Source organism: Neolamprologus brichardi, chromosome 6 (genome assembly GCF_056152115.1).
Source record: "Neolamprologus brichardi isolate AB-2024 chromosome 6, ASM5615211v1, whole genome shotgun sequence".
Lineage (NCBI taxonomy): Eukaryota > Metazoa > Chordata > Actinopteri > Cichliformes > Cichlidae > Neolamprologus > Neolamprologus brichardi.
In genome coordinates, this window is record NC_142109.1 from 36,832,501 (window position 1) to 36,850,000 (window position 17,500).

Below are 17,500 nucleotides of genomic sequence, written 5' to 3' on the forward strand. Positions count from 1 at the left end.
TAAGTGATCATGAAGATCTTTGTGCTTCAGCTGCAGTCTGATGGTCTCAAGTGAGTTTAAAGGAGCTGATGATGCTCAGTGATGCTTTCCTCTTTATTAGGCACACAGGTCAAAAGGTCAACGTTCATCGTTGTTTCTGCTGCTGTACTCAGACACTGATCACCAGAGCAGCTGCCTCACTGTGTGTGTGTGTGTCTGTGTGTGTGTGTCTGTGTGTGTGTGTGTCTGTGTGTGACCTCAACACTGAATGAATATTTGACCTGACGTTTCCTTTTCTTTCTCCCAGGCCTCCCCAAACCTCGCACCTCTGCAGGTCCCACAGCAGCTAAACCAACAGCCAATCAGCAGCCGGGATCAGCAGGGCGACCCGCCGCACCCACTGCCGCCTCAAAACTTCCTGTTAAAGGGTTACCCACAAGCCTTAGCTCCTCCTCACTGGGAAGTAACGAGAACAATGGAGGCGCGAGCAAAGGTGTGTCTGACACTGTCTGTGCATCATCAGAGGTGGTTTTCTTTGGTGTGGTTTCCCTCGCTGCTGACTTAACTTCCTCTCATTTCCTCTGTGTGTGTGTGTGTGTGTGTGTGTGTGTGTGTGGGGACAGGTATTAACATCTTTGTGGGGACCAAAAATTGTAAGTTTACTAAACTCGTGGGGACCAAAATCAAAATTGTGGTTTTAGTGTCAGGGTTACAGTTAGGTTATGGTTAGGGTAAGAGGCTAGGGAAAGCATGTCAATGAGATGTCCTCAAAAGCGCACACACACACACACACACACACACACACACACACACACACACACACACACACACACACACACACACACACACGTGTGTGTGTGTGCTCGTGCTTGCAGCAGATCCTGTGCTCCTCTGAAGCTCAGGGAGCACATCTGGTCGGAGCTCACAGATGTGTCGTCTCCTCTGCAGCTTTCAGGTTTGTTTTCTCAGATTAGGAGCTGAGCGTCCTGATGTTTGTCGTCCTTCAGCAGCTCCGTTCACATCAGGACTCAGTCGGTCTCCAGCTTTAGCTTCCTGCTCTGTGCATCGAAAAGAAACCAGGTGAACGTAGATGCTGAATGTGAGGACAGGTGTGGTCGGTCGGTCTGAAGGAAACGATTCCTCGCTCTCTGTCCTGAGCAGCTGCACGTTCAGCCTCGCTCGCGTGTTGTTTAACTTCCTGTTCAGCCTTTGGTCTGCAGCGCTCAGCAAACAGACATCAGCACGTGCAGCGATCTCCTCGTCCGAACTGTTACTGGTCACAGCTGCAGTCATCCGTGGATACAGAGGTGTTCCTCTTCGTTTGGCAGCAGTGCCGACATCCTGTTGTTTCTGTATCTTTGGAAAGCTGCACGTTTGACTGTGACGCAGAAACTATGGACCCATGTGACAGGCAGCAGGACGTGAGTCATGCTTTCAGCTGGACTCGTGTCTAAGTGTGATACCCGCCTGCACAGGCCTGTCCTCCTGCAGGGGAACATGGAGGTTTTGAGCCTTCGGTGGTTGGAGATCACTTATTGTTACCATGGTGATGTTTAGTTTTATCAGAGAGGAGCGTTGGTGTTGATCCACCTCCACACAGTTACAGCATCACAGTCGGGCTCAGCTCTGGACACATGAGAAACACTGAAGCTTCGTCTTTCCATTTTTGAGTAGATCCACTGAAACCGTGGAAACGTGTTGTTTGCTTTGCTGTCCTGGTGACACGCGCCTGTTTCTGCAGGTCCCAGTCAGTTTTTACTTCTAAAGGAGAAAGAACAAAATCATGTTTCTCCTCAACCCAGAGAAAACTTTCACATTTCCTCTGCTGTGTGCTGAAACCTGCTGCAGAGCATCGCCGTGCTGCTCTGGGTGGGACACGCCCCTAACTGTTCCCCCATTCAGGTGTCATGAGGGGGGACAGGCTGTAAACATGTTTCTGCTGTAAAGTTTTAACATGGCAGTCTGAGGACTAGCTCACTGCTGCCTCTGCTGGACGTCAGAGGAACTGCAGGTCTGGCTTCATGTTTCAGTTTCTTTCTGCAGCAGGTTAACCTGAGATCACCGGCAACAACTGAGACGCCTCACATGCTCTTACCCTCCTGGATGACCCCATATCTGTTGTCTGTGTGAATGGGGGGAGCTGCTGTCACTCATCCAGTATTTAAATCAGCACATGAATAAAAACTCCTGCATCTTCTCCCGTCAGCAGCTCCAGCAGCTCCAGCAGGGGTCGTACCAGACGAGCGGCCCAGCAGAATCACACTTCCTGTGGGCAGCCAGAGTGCAGCAAAGCCCTCAGTCTCCAGCAGCACCACCAGCACCAGTACTCCCAGTGACGCTGTTACAAACGGTCCCAGCACTGCTGCTCCAAAACCTCCCGCCCTGAGGAGCAGAGCTCTGTCTCTGCAGGCCAGGACCTCCAGCACAGGTGAGGCACCGCCTGAGCCCAGATCAGCCGTTTAACCTTCAGACTGATCAGCATGTTTGTAACTCAGACGTGCGTCGGCGCGGTCTCAGAGCTGCAGGGTTTGCAGACAGACTGGTCACATGACTGCAGCACAAACATAAACAATAAGAACACAAAGTCGCGCTGACGTGTTAACTGTTGCAGAAACACATGACACCGTGTAGTCAGCATCTGTGTCGGACGCTCTGCACGCTGCTCAGAGCTGAAACCTCGAGCCCGTTTGCTCGTTTTCACAGCTGTGGGCGATTGAAACGCCTCCGCAGGAACAGGAAATGGGTTTTGACTCTTGTGTCCTCTCCGCAGGTCTGAAGCCTCCGATGATCACCAACCAGAACGCAGCAAAGACGGCGCCCACGAAGTCAAGCCCCGCCGCCGGTCAGGGGCTCACGAAGCAGGCAGTGCAGTCCCCGTTACAGCGCAGCGGCTCGGCGAGGGTCAGCCGGCTGAACGGCGCAGGTACGAGAGGCCATCTCACTTCCTGTGTTTGTGCGAGCGGCTGGCGGGGTGTGGATCACAGCGAGTCGGCTCTGAGGGCTGCTTAGCATGAGTAGTGCTGGTTAGTAAAGCTGTGAGGGCAGCTGAGAGCACGCCAGCTTGGCTGAGTCTGATCAGTGCTGCCATCGACTTTATACAGTCTGTTGCATGAGTGTGATCATAAGCAGATGTTTGCTGCTCAACATCTGCTTTTTCATTCCTGCAGCTGAAGCGAGTCACAGGTTTGCATCAGTCACACGAGCGACCCAATAATGACCAGCGTCGCCGCGTTGATGGTGCAGGAGGCGGCGGTCTGACATCACTGCATGAACTGACGCACGCACACTCACACACACACACGGACACTCTGGTTAATCTTCTGCGGCCTCCCAGCTCAAACCCATTCGCTCGCTCTGTGATGATGTTCGTCGAGCTCCGGCAGGCCGACGTTCCACGTTTAGCATCACGCAGCATCAGAATCATGTCTTAAACCGTCGGCCGTGACTCTGGCGTCAGCAGCGAGCTGCTCTCCTCCCCCTGCATGTGGCGGCTCTCGTCTGGGCCCGGGCGCCTGGCTGCCTCCCTCTGTGGCCGGCCTGGAAGTCTCTCTGGGCCTGTGGGGCGCCGCTTACTCAGAGACGCACTATCAGCCCCACGATGGCTTGATTACCACACACACACACACACACACACTCACTTCATAAGGGCCACACATGCATTTGATTCATACCTCTCTCATTGACGCTCGCCACAGCCGTCCTCAGGCGACAGCGGTTAGCAGCGTGGGCCTTTAAAGCTCTCTGTGGCTTTCTGCTCGTTTTGTCTCCAGTGGATGTGGACATTGAGACACACACACACACACACACACACACTGTAACTGGGCTGTAAGGTTTCATGGCTGGTCTGAAGTCTGTAAATGAGCCACATGTTGTGCACACTGACTCTGCACAAAGATGAAATCTATCAAACAGGCCTGTGAATGAAAATGTGCACAGGTGTGATTTTTAGGAGCTGGACGTCCTGTAATCTGTGTCAGTGGAGGTAAACCAGATGTTGGAGAAAGTTCACAGCTGTGTCAGGATCTGTTAAATATCCACTAACCTCAGCTGTCTGTCAGATGATGGCGGCGTCCACACTTGGATGCAAACTAAATAAAAGTGGATTCGATAATGAGCAGAGAGGCTCTCGGGGAACATGGCTGCTTGGTTTTTGTTTTCGCCGTCGGTGGTTTTTGTGGGGACCTGAGAGTTTCCTCACTAACCTGAGTCAGAGCATCAGCACAGTTTAACCCAGCTCCAGGTTCTGAGCGCGCTCACAGGAGCAAAGGACAAACGGCGGTCTGATGATTCAGCTGCTGACATTCAGAAGTGTGTCGTGTCTTCTTTGTTCCTGATGTTCTAATTCAAGTTCTCCGTCACGTTCTTCATCTTCAGCTTCTTTCAGTCGTTTAGGAAACGCTCAGACAGATTTGGCTAAAACAAAGACGCCTTTTCACAAAGTGTCTGAAAGGCGCCAATATGGCGCTGTGTGTGTGTGGACGGGTATTAACATCTTTGTGGGGACCAAAATTAGGGCTGCCACAAACGATTATTCTGATAGTCGACTAATCAGATCATCATCCATTGGACGTAAAACTACAGCTTATTGCACCAGCAGCATCTGCTCTTATATAACTATCATTAGCTTACAGCTTTAAGTGTTTCAGGTCTGTGCTAACTAAAAATAAAGACAAGATGATAGTTTATTAAATTTTAATGAAATTTGCAGATTGTTTTGGTGACGTTTAATAAACTCCTTGCTATCTAAAATATAACAGGACACCGGAGTAAATTCTCGAGCATCTCACACTTCTGATAATCAGCTGTCTGCTTGACGTTTATTCAGCTGTGTAAAAACTATAACTTTAACCTCAGCCAAACCGATTTACTCAGGAACAAATCAAATACTAAAAAAAAGCCAAACAATAACATTTTTAAGTTATCTAAGTGACTTATATATCATGTTTAACCTGAGTAGCAAAAGACGGCGGTGGGTTTGAAAACGATTTAGCCGGGCGCTAGTTAGCCTAGCCCCCGGCTAGCTATCGAGCTAGTGGGTAACAGACTCTCCGAAAACGTCGGAGCGCTTTTGAAAATATGTGGTGTCTTGATAAACTGAGCAGATATTTGAGGTTTACACAGCTACATTCTCACCTGAAAATATGTTAAACGTTTATTTTGTGACCCAGAAAGAATAATAAGAGTAATATTAAAACTAACTAGCTGCCGCCATTGTTGGAAACGGAGCTGGGCTGCGCTATGAATTCTGGGACACAGCTTCTTCTTCTTTTTCGGGGTTTAACGGCAGCTGGCATCCTTGTACATGCAGTGCTGCCATCTTCTGTTTCAGTCCGTTATTACACTCTTAAATCCTGCTACTTATTCCTGCGTCTTTTGGGATCTTACAAAGCTTCAAACGACGCGTCGACTATTAAATCAGTCGTCGACGATTTTGATAGTCGACATAATCGTGACTAGTCGACTAATCGTGGCAGCCCTGACCAAAATCCTGGTCCCCACAGCATTGAAGGCATTTTTGAGACTCAAAATGTGGTTTTATTGTCAGGGTTACAGTTATGGTTATGGGTAAGAGGCATGATGTCGATGAGATGTCCCCACAAGGATATAAATAATAAATAATAAAAATGTGTGTGTGTGTGTGTGTGTGTGGGGTCTCCACAGTGTTTCTTCTGTCACGTCTGACCTCGACGAGGTTCATGTGTGACAGAGACCAGAGGAGTCATGAGGGAGGAGGGAGCGAGGGATTATTCAGACCCGCTGACTCCTCCCCCTGTGTGTGTGTGTGTGTGTGTGTGTGTGTGTGTGCTTGTCTTTGTTTGTGTGCCTCTGTGGTGATGGGGGGGCATTGCCGTGTGTTTAGCAGCAGAGGAGTAATCATCACTCTCTCTCTCTGATACACATGCACGAGTATCTCGCCCGTTTCTCTCTCTCTCTCCATCCGTGGTTGATTCGCCGTGACCTCAGCAACGGTGAAGCTTGCTGCTATTTTTGGCGCCATTTTCTTCCCGTGCTGGCTGCGGTGCAGGAGCCGCTCTGCTTCGCTCCTTTTATTTCATGTTTTCGTGTCGCGGCGGCGGCTCTGTGGCTTTGATGAAGGCCGGATGGCGGCTTAGCGTGCGTCCTCGTCCCTGGACTGAGCGCAGGATCTGTTTTTAAAATGCGGCGTCTTGTTTTTCCTCGTGGCTTTCACGCAGATGCAGGCTACGAATCCCAGCAGCAGTAACCAGATTCTGTTTCTGGAGGATTTTTTGTTTTTGAAATTTAAAGAAAAGGAGGAGTTCCTTCTCACGCCTCCCGTCCGCTGAAGAAGTGGGTCAGTGTGACCTGCCGCTCAGGACACGTCGAGACGAGGAGAACTGGACCGTGAGTCCGCCGGACCGAACCATGCTGTGGTCTCCCAGACTGTCGCTGTCCAACTTCCACGTGAAGCTGACGGCTAAAGGACTTTTCCGAAACCTCCAGCTGCTGTCGGGATGCAGGAAGAACACCGTGGTCTTCCACGCAGGTCTGGATCAGTCTCCGTCCCCGTGTCCTCCCCACATCCACCCGTTCATCCTCCATCAGCAGCTTCACCCCGTTAGCTCCATGTGCTCCACACACCTTCCTTCATCCACCACAGATGCATATGGCAGGGTGGAGCCACCACACCCAAACAGAGGAGCTAATGAGCTGCTTTAATCCTGCAGCCACCCAAAATAAAAGCCCCATCTCTGTAACTATTTGCCTTTCAAAATAAAACTCATCTTCAAACCCCCCCCTCCTCCTCTCCTGTCTTTGTGTGAAGCTCTGCATTCTTTGCCGTTTCTTTGGGCTTTTTAATCTCTACTCGTGTGATGAGATCAGCCTCAAAGGCCACTCCACCCCCTCCTCCACCCTCCTCAGCCCCTCCTGTGTTCCTGCACGGCGTCGGCAGCCATTGTTGCCTCCGTGTCTCCTCCTGTGGGGGCTTTCAGCTCGGCGTGCAGCTGCAGTCGCACACGGCTGTGCGTGCGGGGCTTTCAGTTCCAGCGTTGCGGCATGGCGTGATGAATAGCCGTGGCTCCTTTTAGCCCCGATACCCACGCCTGACGGGGCACGGCCACGTGATTCACACACAAACCCGAAATAGCCCGGGACGCATCTGGCTTTCACTTATTCAGCCATTAAAAGGCTGAATGTGTTTGTGCTGCAGCAGAGCCTGCGCCTCTTAATGCGCCTCCTTTTCTGAAGAGGAGCTGCAGCTGGTCTGTGTGTCCGTGCAGCAGGGAGCTTTAAGTTCATGCTGCATAAAAGCAAAAGTCCCTGATGATGCTGTGAGTAACCATCAGCATTCATGCTAGCAGCGCTCGGTGTCGTTCAGCTCTGTACCGCGACTGACCACGAGAGAAGCTGAATACATGAACGCGACAGTGAAGCTGCTTCAGCCTCTGATGCGTCACATCACAAACTTTAAACATGCACAAAAAACACCAGGAAGACTTTGTTGGATGAGCTGTTAGCCCTAAAAATGTCCAGATGTGCAGCTGTGGTGCGGCTGCACAGTGTTCGGTGGAATCAGTGGAGAACTCCAGCTGGGTGGAGGTGATGCAGTAATGTGCATCTTAGGAATAAAGTCCCAAATGCACAGCTTCCACCTCCAGATGTGGATATTTTATTGCTGAACCAAAGAGGTTGTTTTTCGTGTCCAGCAGGGGGCGACTCCTGTGGTTTGGGAACAGTTCCCAGCTTCTTTGCTGGGTGACCTCAGTTGACCTGATGAGTTTGTGCTCTGTAGTTTTCACCTCCCTTTTTAGAAGGTGAAAGGTCGCGGGTTTAATTCTAGTTGGAGACACGAATCCTCTTTGGGATTGGATCAGTAACTGTGGGACCCGTGGCGCCCCCTGGTGGTGAGGAGGCAGTGGTTGGGTCCATCTCCTGCATGTGTTTCTGTGGTCCTGCGTAGAATTCAGACACATTTAGTTTAAGTCTGACAATATGCTTTTTTATGGGGGGTTACCATGGTGACCATGGTTACCGTGGGTGTGTGTAAACCAGCTCAAAGCAGCTAGTTCTAAATATCAGAGCCCATTATCAGCGGTTTGAGAGCAGCTAGCTCGTTTCCTGGGTTGTTTGGTGTGAAGGAGCAGTTTTTATGTTAGGATGAGATTATTTCACATCACCTGTGGGCGGTCCACTCAGGCTCAGGAGAGATGAGCCCTGGTTGGTTGTTTTTGCTCGGTGTGAAGAAGGTGGCGCACGTTTCTGAGGTTTTACTGCAGCGGCTTGTCGTGGGTTCCTTCCTCTGCGTACTCGTCTGTGTGCTTTGGCTCGACGGGTCATTAATCCTCATCCTCTCTGATTGTGGCCGTTAATGTGGATCGTGCGGTTTGGCCCACGTTCAGGTCCTTCTGTAAATATTTGGCTCCGCCTCTCTGACTATCCATCTGAGCTCGCGGCACGTGTTTGGCTGCAGCGTGTTTTCAGTCTGAGCTCCACAGACCCACTTCCCTGCTGCTCTGCCCCAAAATGTAGGTCAGTGCAGGCTGTAGTCAGCGAGTGCGCGCCCGTGCACGCCGCACAGCGGTTCAGCTGAGGCTGGCCGCTCGTGCGAGCTTTAATCCGATGTGGAGGCCGCTGTTTTCCCAGATGTGGCGGCAGACGAGGACGTGAGAGGATGTTGTCAGGCTCGTTTCAGGCCGCGTCACACAAGTGGCCGAAGAAGAGTCTGCTGGGACTCAGGCGTGCAGTTTGATTTGAAACTTTAATTGTTGTGTTTCTGTTATGAACCTGAAATACATTATTAATAAATTATTATTCAATAAATTATTTAATAAATTATAATAAATATTATTATAATTATAATAAATTATTATAAATGATTTACTGATTATTACACTCAGGTGAAAATAGCTGCTGTCTGTGGGGTGAGACGACCTCCTGGAGCGTTTGATGTATCTCTGGCAGACTCCTCTGGCTAAGCAGAGGGTGGGAGTGTGTGATGAAGAGGTGCTTTGACAGTCTCCTCCTCCTCCTCAGCTCTGTGGAGCTGCAGGACTGAGCTGACCTTCCGAATGAGCGGGAATAACCAGATATAATATTTAACACGCACGTGTGTGTGTGTGTGTGTGTGTGTGTGTGTGTGTGTGTGTGTGTGTGTGTGTGTGTGTGTGTGTGTGTGTGCACGCACGCAATGATGTCATCAGCCTGCTTTTATATCCTCGGGGCGATGGAGTCGGACAAATATGAAAGTTGTTGCTAGGAAACCAGATGGTCTAATTTGGATGTAAATATATCAGATGGTGGACGCGTGCACCTCGTGACACGCTCTACACGGCTGTTTCCATGGTAACAGGTGTGCGTGCACTTGTTGGATCATGAAGCTGGTTTCCTTCACCTGGTGTTTTTGCCCCTCTGAGTAATCTGATTACATCAGAATAAGGACGGTAGCAGTTGGTATCCTTCGTCGTCCCGCACACGCTCAGTTGAGGCGGCTCGTTAAAGATGGAGCAGATCTGCTCTTTAGTGACCTGCTGATAATTAGACTCTGCAGAGGGCACATGCAGGGAGTTTGACCGTCAGCGCTGTACTCTGATTACTCTGATTACTTCAGAGTGAAGACGACTGTTGGCCTGAAGCCTCGGCTCCTCCCACTCATCCCTCTTATTCCTGCTCCTGAGCTTCATCCCTGCTTCTCTGACTGATGTTCTTCATAACCTCGCACACAGCCCTGCTGAGGCTCACGAGACTCCAGATGATGAGACTGACGTGATGCTCGACTGTAAGCTTCTACAGCTCACAGCGTCGCAGCATTTCAGACACTCAGATTGAGTTCGAGGTGCAGAAACTGCATTTGTTTGCTGCGTGTTTGCAGCGGAGTCTCGTGGCTCAGCGGGGCTCGTCGCTGTGCTGTCTGTGATGTGCACGCTAACCGTGTGGTTTCTCTCTCAGTCTGGGCTCAGCAGCTCTGCATGCGGCACACTCCAGGTACAAACCCCTCACCGCAGCACTCGCACAGCTCACCACACACGAGCCACATGAAACTGCAAAGTCATCAGAAATCTCTGCAGGGTGGAAGCATCAGTGTGTCCTGTCACGCTGCAGCAGCTATAGAAAAACACTTGGTTATATACTGCACCGTTTAAACTGAGGAGAGGCTAAACACACTGTGTGTGTGTGTGTGTGTGTGTGTGTGTGTGTGCGTTTGAGTTCATCCTCGTGGTCATATTCCTGTGATTGTGTAAAGCACTAGCTTCACTCTGCAGCCTGCTGCTGTTTTACTTTATTAATCGTTTCAGAGTTCTGCCGTTGCTTTAAAGTTCTTACAGTTCAGAGAAAAAAATCAAGTCTCTCTTAATAATTTATATATTTTTATTTTTATTGAAAGGCAAAGATTCAGACGGCCTTTCTTAAAAACTGTGACCTCGGCGTTAGATCGAGGTCATGATTGGTCGGCAGGCGATGGTTTGTGGAGGTGGCACAGTTCCACCTGAGGTTACCTGTAGCATAAACATCTGTGTCGGTGAAGCAGATGTGACTGCACACAGCGATTAAACCAGGGGTCCCCAATCCCAGGCCTCGAGGGCCCTGCAGGTCTTAGATGAGTCCTTGATCCAACAGCTGATTTAATGGATAAATGACTCCTCAACATGTCTTGAAGTTCTCCAGAGGCCTGGTAATGAACTAATCATGTGATTCAGGTGTGTTGACGCAGGGTGAGATCTAAAACCTGCAGGACACCGGCCCTCGTGGACTGGGATTGGGGACCCCTGGATTAAACCTTCTGCTCCGCCAACGCTGAAAAACAGGAGCTGAGGTGTGCTCGCCTTCGCCATGAGGCGGAGCTGAAACGACTCGCCGGAGTCTGAGATTGAACGCTGGATCTGTTCTGGTGACTTCCAGCTGACTTCAGCGATGCTCAGAGGCTGCCACCAGGGGGCAGCATCTCTAAGGAAGTGCTGTCCTCAGGGCTGCAGCTCAGACCTGACAGGCTTTCAAAGTTACACGTGTGAGAGATCCAGATGTTCAGACGAGCCGCTACAGAAAACACCTGTCGGCTGGTCGCTCTCACTGAATAGTGGCGAGGCTTTGGGCATCTCACCGTGACCTCTCAGGACTCGGTCGGCTTCCAGCATCTCGCACAGAAGCTGCAGTCAGAGAGGAAGGAGAGGAGACGAGTGTCGATCGCTCTAATAGCTTTGGTCTTGTAATGCAGCCCTTAATGCATCCACACACACACACGCACACAGACACACACACACTCTCTCCCATGATGCATTGGTTTCAGCAGCAGGGCGTGTGTGTTTCTGTGTGTGATTGTCGTCCGCCTGCTGTGTGTGTAACTTGAGTGCGAGCCGTGTTTGTGCGTCCGTGTGTGTGGACACGATGCTGAATGTCGCGCCCGCCGCCCGCACACTAAGAGGTTGTCGCTCTCTTGCAGTGGATAAAAACAACAAGCCGCGGGAGGCGCCGGGGAAGACGCCATCACACACCGGCAGCAGCTCGCAGACGGCAGCGTCCACCGGAGGAAACAACCAGAACCTGCAGCTGCCGCCGCCCGACCTGGTACGTGTGACACGAGCAGCGTCCTCTCACACGATGAGGGGCGGAGCTGCGTTTGACTCTAGAACCAGCGAACGTGTTGTTAGCGTGTTTGTAATCTCGCTGTTTTCCTCCCGTTTGTGTAGATACCAGATGACGTGAATGCTAACGCACCAGTGGCACCAGTTCCTCCAGTGCCTGCCACCAACGCTGCCACGTCAGGAACCGCCGGACCCTCCACTCTCGGTTTGAAAGCGAGAACCGGGCCACGATCCGGCGCCAGAGCCGGGTCTCGCCTTCAGGGCGCGTCCAGAGCTGGCGGCCATGGAGGCGCGGCGGCGTCGGACGGGCCGATCAAACAGAACCACAGCAAAGAGCAGGCGGAGAAGAAGAACCACGCCATCGTTCAGCTGAGGAAGCTGCTCGTGCAGGGGAACAGAAGGGTGGAGGCTCTGGCTACAGTCATCCAGCATCTCTTCACTGAGGTACTGCTGCACTTACACAGCAGCGACGCCCCCTGCTGGTCAGTTAAACCTCAGCAAACACACACGCATCAGTAAGGAAGCAGTTGATCCCCGTACAGCGAAGCAGAGGAGGCGTGGTCCTCACAGACCAAACAGTTTGACTCACTGCTGCCTCTGCTGGACGCTGCAGGAACTGCATACTCACAGTTGCCCCTCGTCAGGCTTCTGGAAGCCGTCCACTCAGAACAAAGGGGGCTTTGAAAGGAGAGGACTTGTTTCCTGTCACATGCTACTGGTGGTGATGTCGTTTGTGAAAGTCTGATGGCGTCTTTTAAATGTGCGCTCTCTTTGATTTGTTAACAGCTCAGCTGAAGCGAGGCTGTGATTTTGTTACGAGGCACCACGGGAATCTTTGCATGTAGGTGTCACACAGGTGACGGACTCGTTGGCGTGTAGACAAATGGCTCTTTGAGAAGAGAAGCTGCACATAAGTGTTTCAGGTCAGGAGGGTGTCGTGTGATGGGGGCGTGTCCTGCTGCGTGGATGTGTTTGCACATGTGAGAGCAGCGTGGCGAGGTGAACGACCCATCCCGTAATTACAGCGTCACTCGGCGGTGGGCGGTGACGTCGCCCTGCTGATATTTAAGGTGCTGCTGGAGATACTCGCAGAGGAGGAGGAGGGGCGGAGCAATGGCTGTTTTTAGAAGGCGGCAGCCGGGAGAGCCTCGCCACGCCCGGCTGCCATTAACAGCACATGATGCAATGGAAAGATCCTGCTCACACGCTGCTGCTGATGGACGTGTGTGTGTGTGTGTGTGTGTGTGTGTGTGTGTGTGTGTGTGTGTGTGTGTGTGTGTGTAGTGCAGTGCTTGCATACATGCGAGGCTTCCTCTGGCAGTCTGAGGTATGGATGCTGAACTTCCTTCAGTCCCGATCACACGTCCAAGCATGCAAACCTCAGAGGATGCAGAGTCGGCCAATAACAATCTAATCATGACTGAATGATTCCAGTTGGAGATGCGTGCAGCAGTGATGTCACTGATTAAACGGTGCAAAAGTCTGTTCGTGTTAAAGTCTTCACCCTGAAGGATTATGGGAGTGTCTGCGAGGATGAAGGCTGCTGATTGGCTCAGACCAGCTCCAGGATGCGTCCGTCAGAGTCCAGGATGTGGACGGCGTGTTCAGTAAACACTGTGTGTTTGCAGACAGCGAGCGCAGCCTGCAGAGGCCTTCGTGTCTCTGCTCGCTGTCATGACTCTGTGTTTGAACCTTTGTTGTTGTTCTCTGTGCGGCTGTGTTGTGTTCGGGGGTCGAGCACGAATGCCTTTAATTAGACACCCGGGGGGGTTCAGAGGCGCTCGTGGCTCCGGCTTGTTTTCCTCGCCTGCACATTTCTAACTTTACTGATTGTTGCACTGAGAGCCTGAGCTCGATGAAGCACGGCTGTCCTGAAGTTTAAAGTTAAGCTGTTGTTGTCCTGGAGTCTCATAAAAGCTGTTATCAGCACACGAACGCGCTCACATAACCCGTCAGACTTTTGTGCTGGAGCATAAACTCCTCCGGGCTCTCGGAGCCTTTCTGCCTGGGATATTGATTAGACGGGAGGTGCTGGTGAAAGGGGGAGTCATGGGTGGAGGAGGAGGAGCAGCTGCAGCCCTGAAGCTGTGTGATTTGTGTTTGTTATCTGAATCATGAACGCCGCCACGATCTTATCTGCCTGCACACTTGAAAGGTGACTGCTGAATATAAACAGAGCACTTAACGCCAAGCCCCCCCCCGCCCCTGCCCCCACGCCGCGGGTGGAGGCGGAGCCGTTTGAGCTGCACTGGAAAAGCATGTGTGAAAGCACGCCATCCACGGTTACTGACGGTAAACAAAGCTAGACTCCAAACTAAAGCCGAGGGGGCGGAGTCTAACTAACTGTTAGAAGCTTCTTTTGCGTCGCTGCTGTTTGACAGATTTTTATTGTGTTTTTATCTCATAAATCATATTTTAAAATGTCAACATATTAGTTTTTAAAATCCTCGTTCGGTCACATGGTGCGATGGGCTTTTATTGTGACGCCGGGAGGAAGCGTCTGTGTTTGTGGGGTCTAATCTAAAAGACTGTATATAAAAGATGTCATGGCTGTCACACGGGCGTCTCTATGACACCAGATCAGACTGAGGCTCCGAACTTCAGTCACAGGCTTAAAGCACAGAGGAGTCGCCCCCTGCTGGCAGCGCAGGTTTAACCCTTTAAGACCTACCATAGAACCAAGTCCGCCAGAGCTCATATTATATGTTTACATGCTGTGGAGCCATTTTTGGGAGCATTTCAAGTTGCTAAACATCAATACAACCATTATAGCCCAAATTTTAATAATATGTCTGCATTAAGTGCATAGTAATTACATAAATTGCAAAAAAGTGCAATAAACTACAAAAAAATTGAAAATTGTTTTTGTTTTTTAACATATATTTCTAGTTAGAGAAATTTAAGAGGCTTATCCCTCAAAACTGTAAATACAAAAAAGTTGCACAAAATAGTTTCCCACCACAGGAAATTTATTTTGAGTGTCTTCATAGTTTTATTTTTGAAATACACCAATTTTTATACACTGCAGGAAAAACGAAAATAAATATTATAATGCAAATTTGCAAAAAAGCAGCATATGCATCAAAATAAACTATTTCCAGCAGTGCAATATGAGTCCTAAGCATCCCAGAAACCACACAGAAAGTCATAAAGTCAAACATAACTTTTAAAAACACCAGTATAGGCTCATGAGACCCTGATGGTAAAAAAAACTACATTTCCGCGAAAATGACGTCACTTCCGGTTTCGGGCAGGTCATGGCGGACATGCGATAGTTCACACTGACGTCTATTCCAACGTAGGAAGTGTTATGAACAGCTGATCGGATCGGCAAAGCGTGTTTCTGGAATATTATGTTTTTGTTGCTGCAAGTGCTTTTTATGCAGTTTTTGCAAAACTATATGTGGAAGGAAACTGTGACCGAGGACAAGCTGATGGCATAAGATGTAAGTACAACTCCTCCGGTTTCATATGCAAAAACAATTATTGTGCTAGCTTACGTGGTTGCAGAGCTACCGGGATTTAAAAATAGTTACGCAAAACAGAGCGTGCTGCTCTGACCGGCTTTAAAGGGTTAAGGCATTTTCACGTTGCCATCTTTTTATACAGTCTGTGCTAAAACCTCCCGACGTTTCATGTTGGCTGCTGTAAAAACCAGAACTGATCAAAGCTGGTTTCTCGGTTTTATAGCCACTGAAACTGGACTAATTAAAGTCTTTTTAGAGCTTCGTGGTTTTTAAAATATGTCCCAGCTCTGCGGGAAACTCCCAGATAAACGTGAAGTTTCTACGGAGGAAAAATGTGAAGCTGAAGACAAAGAGGCGTGATTTAAACGCCGACGCTCCGGTCCGGTGAGTTAACGACTGATAGAGCAGGAGAGAAAGGCAGATAAGATTAAAGATATGAAAAGAGGAGGGCGGTGCAGAAATAACTCGCATTCCTCCATCAGACGGGAGGAGGAGAAACAGATGGAGGGGGGAGGAGGTCTGTGGACAGGTAGAGTGTGGGAGGAGCAGCGGGGGAGGCAGAGTTTCCTCTGTAGTCGTTTGTGACAGAGGGAGAGGAAGGACGCCGGACGGAGAGCAGCGTGGAGCTTTGTATGAGGGCGTCTGTGGTTACTGAGAGATGGGGGCGGCGGAGAGCAGAGCCCACGGCGAGCTCAGCAGAGCCCACGCCAAACCGGACAGGATCCCCTCTCATCGCCGCAAGAAGAAACGCAAGGTGTGTGTTTGTTTCCACAGCTGAGCTGGTCGCTGCGCTGTCAGAGCCGGTTGGAAAGCGAGCGCGGCGCCTCATCGTCCACGTTCTTGGTCCGCTCGAGTCGTCTGCTGCTGTCAGCCGGATCGTTTAGAAACGCGACGTCTGAGTTTGTTCTTCGCCGGCTCTGTTTCTTCACGTCGCTGACACGCATGCAGCAGATGGTCTTTATGTGTTTACAGCACAGCTGCAGACGTCCTGCTGCTGCATCATTCAGCCTCAGTGTGTGTGTGTGTGTGTGTGTGTGTGTGTGTGTGTGTGTGTGTCTTTAACTTTTATTTCTCTTCTTTGGACAAAAACGATCAGAGTGTGGAAAGAAACGATGGTGGAAGCAGGAACAGCCTGAGCCCGTCGACAGGAAACAAAAGAGGATTCCTGAGCCACTCCTTCCATTCACGTCTTTATTAATAGAAATATTTGTCGAGTTAAATCAGAGTTGCATCAAAACACGAACCATAAGAACGACTCGAGCCTCGGTCCGACCTCGCGCTGCTGTGAAGGTGTTTGGTTTGTTTCCTCATGATGATGCTGCAGGCGCTCTGTGCTTTGGCGATAAGGCAGCCCGCGGCGTCCTTCACACGTGTGACGACCATCTGTAGTTTAATATTGTTGTGGATCGCCTCTGCACACGCTCACACTGAACGACATCCTGGCTGCACTGGTTCAGCCTGACTCTGCACAGCTGAGTGTTTCCTGTCTGCTCATGTCGATCTTCTTCTCTCTGCAGCGTGAGGAGACCCTGAAGCAGAAGAAGGAGCTGTCGCAGGAGCTGGCCAACCTCCGGGACGAGCTGGGTAAGAACGTCCGGCCTTCTCACGTCCTTCTCCCTCTGTCCCGTCCATTTGCATACAACACACACTCGTACGAATCTTATCAAGGACGGACAACTGCCATTCAAAGCGGTAACGTCGGTGCAGCTGCTGCTCGTTCTTAGGAAGAAAAGAGACGCTTCCACGCAGGCTGTAACCTGTCAGCACGTCCGTCAGGTGCTCGCTGCACCTGTGTTCTCAGGAGGCGTTCTCCATGGATCCACCAGAGCGGCGGGGAGCTCGTAGGAGTCACACGAGTGTAAATAATACAAAGAAGTTTCAGACCTGCAGAAGTTTAATGGATTAAATGGCACTGAGCTGTGTGTTTGTTTATATATCTTTGTGGGGACCGACAACAATCATAGGGACAGGTCCCCGCAAGGGTGAAGGTGTTAGTGTCAGGTTACAGTTAGGGTTATGGAAAGACTTATGTCAGTTAGATGTCCCCACAGAGATATAAAAACACAGTGTGTGTGTAGACTGGTTCCTGTACTGCACCATGTGACATGTCAGTTTGTTTTTGGAGGTCACCGTCATGGCGGTCGATTATTGCGTTAGGTGTATTACACTAATACTGTTTAGTATTTATTAGATACAGATTTTTGTTTGATGGCGCGTCTGTAGGGAGGACTCGTGGAGTATCTGCTGTTAAGCTCACGGCCGCCTCGTTCCTCTTAAAGTATCTGTGAACTGGCAGCGAGGACACGCCTCCACGCGGTTCCCGTTTAAGAGTCGCACAAACATTCAGGTCACTGGAAATAACCACAGTGTCCTAAATACTGATGCTGCTGCGTGTGCCTGAGAGTGGATCAGGAACACCCGGATAGCTTATCACACACACACACACACACACACACACACACACACACACACGTCAGGTATTCATATCTCGTGAGGACATCTAATTGACATGTTTTC

The 17,500-nt window shown here is 50.3% G+C and overlaps 1 protein-coding gene across 1 annotated transcript in view; it reads left to right on the forward strand.

The window, feature by feature from the left end:
• LOC102779896 (uncharacterized) overlaps positions 1–17,500 on the forward strand; it is a 48,075-nt gene that overhangs the window by 22,011 nt on the left and 8,564 nt on the right. Inside the window, exons 5-10 of the mRNA XM_087842245.1 lie at positions 287–472; positions 2,186–2,407; positions 2,750–2,902; positions 11,375–11,499; positions 11,622–11,960; positions 16,501–16,567. Coding sequence (XP_087698371.1) covers positions 287–472; positions 2,186–2,407; positions 2,750–2,902; positions 11,375–11,499; positions 11,622–11,960; positions 16,501–16,567 — 1,092 coding nt within the window. The remainder of the gene's footprint in view (positions 1–286; positions 473–2,185; positions 2,408–2,749; positions 2,903–11,374; positions 11,500–11,621; positions 11,961–16,500; positions 16,568–17,500) is intronic.